Source organism: Salvelinus namaycush, chromosome 5 (assembly GCF_016432855.1).
Source record: "Salvelinus namaycush isolate Seneca chromosome 5, SaNama_1.0, whole genome shotgun sequence".
NCBI lineage: Eukaryota > Metazoa > Chordata > Actinopteri > Salmoniformes > Salmonidae > Salvelinus > Salvelinus namaycush.
In genome coordinates, this window is record NC_052311.1 from 65,934,048 (window position 1) to 65,938,511 (window position 4,464).

The window sequence follows — 4,464 nt, forward strand, 5'->3', positions numbered from 1 at the left end:
GACTCCTGAACAGCTAATCAGATGGCTACCTGGACTATTTGCACTAACCCCCCCCCCTCTTTTACGCTGCTGCTACTCTCTGTTTATTGTCTATGCATTGTCACTTTACCTCTACCTACATGTACATATTACCTCAATTACCTCAACTAACCTGTACCCCCGCACATTGACTCTGTACCAGTTCCCCCTGTATATAGCCTCGCCACTGTTCCTCTTTAATTATTTGTTATTTTTCTATTTTCTTCTTTTTAATTATAATTTTTTTACTTCAGTTTATTTAGTAAATACTTTAACACTTGTTTTTCTTAAAACTGTATTGTTGGGCTTGTAAGTAAGCATTTTACTGTAAGGTCTACACCTGTTGTATGTGATAAATAACATTTGATTTGATGACGTGATATTTTGCAGTCATGTGTGTAAGTGTATCCAGTAAAGATCTCCCCTGGCCTATTATGTAAGGCTGTCAGTGTGTGTATGTCTTCTACATAGTATGGAATACTACAGCGTAGGGTCAACTGTACCATACTGAACAGGCCTGATCCTGTTAGCACACAGTCTACATTATACATGTCATCATATTTAGTAGCAGATTCATTGTAGTGATACTTGCCATTTAGCTAGTGACCACAACATCATACACAGCTATGAATGCCAAGGCCTAATAGTATATGGAGGTTTTTATTAGATATAGACGGCACTGAATGAATCCCAAATGGAAATGAATGTAGCCTCTTCTATTGTAGTCTGATCTCCCAGACTACTGTTACTGCATGCTGGGGAGCAGAGTGGAGAATGGTAGCAGTGAGAGACCTCCCCACTGTTACTGTCTGCTGGGGAGCAGAGTGGAGAATGGTAGCAGGGTGAGACCTCCCCACTGTTACTGTCTGCTGGGGAGCAGAGTGGAGAATGGTAGCAGGGAGAGACCTCCCCACTGTTACTGCCTGCTGGGGAACAGAGTGGAGAATGGTAGCAGGGAGAGACCTCCCCACTGTTACTGCCTGCTGGGGAGCAGAGTGGAGAATGGTAGCAGGGAGAGACCTCCCCACTGTTACTGTCTGCTGGGGAGCAGAGTGGAGAATGGTAGCAGGGAGAGACCTCCCCACTGTTACTGCCTGCTGTGGAGAATGGTAGCAGTGAGAGACCTCCCCACTGTTACTGCCTGCTGTGGAGCAGAGTGGAGAATGGTAGCAGGGAGAGACCTCCCCACTGTTACTGTCTGCTGGGGAGCAGAGTGGAGAATGGTAGCAGTGAGAGACCTCCCCACTATTACTGCCTGCTGTGGAGCAGAGTGGAGAATGGTAGCAGGGAGAGACCTCCCCACTGTTACTGCCTGCTGGGGAGCAGAGTGGAGAATGATAGCAGGGAGAGACCTCCCCACTGTTACTGCCTGCTGGGGAACAGAGTGGAGAATGGTAGCAGGGAGAGACCTCCCCACTGTAACTGCCTGCTGGGAAGCAGAGTGGAGAATGGTAGCAGTGAGAGACCTCCCCACTGTTACTACCTGCTGGGGAGCAGAGTGGAGAATGGTAGCAGGGAGAGACCTCCGCACTGTTACTGCCTGCTGGGGAACAGAGTGGAGAATGGTAGCAGGGAGAGACCTCCCCACTGTTACTGCCTGCTGTGGAGCAGAGTGGAGAATGGTAGCAGTGAGAGACTTCCCCACTGTTACTACCTGCTGGGGAACAGAGTGGAGAATTGTAGCAGGGAGAGACCTCCCCACTGTTACTGCCTGCTGGGGAGCAGAGTGGAGAATGGTAGCAGTGAGAGACCTCCCCACTGTTACTGCCTGCTGGGGAGCAGAGTGGAGAATGGTAGCAGGGAGAGACCTCCCCACTGTTACTGCCTGCTGGGGAACAGAGTGGAGAATGGTAGCAGGGTGTTCTCACTGTCACTGTTCACTATCCCCCCAGGAACCAGTCTCTGTCCATCTACCTCTCTCTCTCTCTCTCTCTCTCTCTCTCTCTCCCCTCCTCTCATTGATATCTAAGACACTGTGTGCATCCTAATGTTCCAGTTGAATGTAGACTCCACTGAGCTGCCTGCCAGAAAGGCCACTCTGTTCTTTCTGACTGAGTGTCCTTCTATATTCTACCCATTGTGTTCTACTCTGAAGTCCTCAATAAACTATCTGTCAGGCTGTTTGTTCATTACTATGAAAATGGCCAATCTTCATTTCATACGCGACTGTAGTCGTTTTCATACATGGAGATTTTCACCCGACAAGGCCTTGTGTGGTCCTTGAAGATGTACCTCTGGGAATGGCACAATCCCAGCATGACGTGTTGTCCCTGTACCATGTTTAGAAAGACAGTGTTTTTCTCTCAGTGTGTGATTTTGTGTCTCTCAGTGAGTATAAAGTGTGTTTGGGGTTAGTTACAGACTGCTGCATCTTGCTGTTGTCTGTCTGTTTGTTTATCCGCGTGTGTTATCTGTCTGGGGCATCACAGGAAAAGGTGTGCTCCAGCACTGATAAAGACCTGCCTAGATGCCACTTAGCTTTTTACCTTTCTTTTGAAACAATCAGAAGCTCTGATGGCTTTATGCAAACACAGACACATGCACACACACACGCACATGCACACGCACACGCACATCTGTAGGCTTCATTTAATTACAGGAGCTGGTAGGTTCAGTTAAAGGATGGACAATCTGGACTCAACTCCACAGCTGGAATCCACACCCATCTATTTACCTCCCTGAATCCTTTTCCTCCATCTCATCAATCGCTCCCTTCTTCTTCCCCTTGCCCTGACTGGTCCTGGATCTCTCCGTGTGTGTGTGTGTTTATTACGTAACATGCCATACACACATCTTTGGTATGGAGCGTTGAACAGTGTGTGGCATGTGTATGTAACGTTACACCCTTTGGTGGCCCCCTTGCCTTTCCCATCAGCAAACATTCTCTCATCTTATGCTGTTCTTTGAGCTTTACTTTTTTGTTTTAGACTCATTTTTATAGAATAATAGGTATTTGACATAAAAACGTGTGTATTTAAACTCAACATAATAATGTGAAAGTCCCTCAATTAACTAATCATCACCTCTCTCTCTCTCTATCTCCCTCCCTCTCTCTCTCTCCCTCCCTCCCTCCCTCTCCCTCTCTCTCCTTCTCCCTCTCCCTCTCCCTCTCTCTGCCTCTCTCTCTCTCTGCAGTGTGCTGGGCCGTCGTGACAGTGACAGTGACTCCCAAGGTGGAGGTGATCAAGGGAGAGTCAGCCAGTCTGCCCTGCACCTTCAAAATCCCTCCCTCCCCGAACAACATTGTAGAGTGGTTCATTGTAAGTCTCCTACTACTTTACTCCTGGCTTCCCACATTAAAAAAACACTACAGTTTTAAAAATACTACAGTTTACTATATAATACTACAGTGCTTACTATAGAATTGAGTAGTAAACTGTAGTATACTGTAGAATACTAACTACACAAATCAAATCACATTTTATTTGTCACATGCGCCGAATACAACAGTTGTTTTAGTTATGGATCCATAACTAATTACTATGGGAATAAATATCACTGATTTACAGAAATATTGGAACAAAGTTGTCTAATGAAGGCAAACCATTTAGAATCCTCCAAACCTGTAGCCTACTCCCGACCATCATGTTGTACAGCGCCATATTTTCCATCCTAACTGAAACCCTGAGGGTTTCGTTTTTCATGGAATAAAAACACCATAATATTAAGCAAATTAATTAAGCAAAAGTTTGAACACACCTACTCATTCCAGGATTTTTCTATATTTTTACTATTTTCTACATTGTAGAATAATAGTGAAGACATCACAACTATGAAATAACACATATGGAATCAGTTTAGAACAAATTCCTATTTACAAAGACAGCCTACTCCTTCCTCCCCAATGGGGATTTGAACCCCGGTCTCCCGCATGCTTCGCATTCTGTAGTACAGACATCGCCTGCTCTCCCTTATGTAAGGAATTAGGCACTTTATTTTTTATCATTATTTTATGAACTGTTTATTAGGCTACTGTGCAGTCTACAATACATACTGTAGTTAACATGGAAAGTGCCTAATTCCTTACATAAGGGAGAGCAGGCCATGTCTGTACTACAGCATGCGGGAGACCGGGGTTCAAATCCCCATTGGGGAGGAAGGAGTAGGTTGTCTGTGATGACCACTCCAATACCTTGACTTTGTTGTTCTTAAGCCATTTTGCCACAACTTTGGAAGCATGCTTGGGGTCATTGTCCATTTGGAAGACCCATTTGCGACCAAGCTTTAACTTCCTGACTGATGTCTTGAGATGTTGCTTCAATATATCCACATAATATTCCTTCATCATGATACCAACTATTTTGTGAAGTGCACCAGTCCATCCTGCAGCAAAGAACCCCCACAACATGATGCTGCCACCCCCATGCTTCACGGTTGGGATGGTGTTCTTCGACTTGCAAGCCTCCCCCTTTTTCCTCCAAACATAACGATGGTCATTATGGGCCA

General features: G+C 45.5%; 1 protein-coding gene across 1 annotated transcript in view; it reads left to right on the top strand.

The window, feature by feature from the left end:
- Nucleotides 1-849: 849 nt before the first annotated feature.
- Nucleotides 850-4,464, top strand: part of LOC120047282 (basal cell adhesion molecule-like) — a 39,229-nt gene continuing 35,614 nt past the window's right edge. Inside the window, exons 1-3 of the mRNA XM_038992808.1 lie at nucleotides 850-860; nucleotides 1,174-1,868; nucleotides 3,154-3,278. Coding sequence (XP_038848736.1) covers nucleotides 850-860; nucleotides 1,174-1,868; nucleotides 3,154-3,278 — 831 coding nt within the window. The remainder of the gene's footprint in view (nucleotides 861-1,173; nucleotides 1,869-3,153; nucleotides 3,279-4,464) is intronic.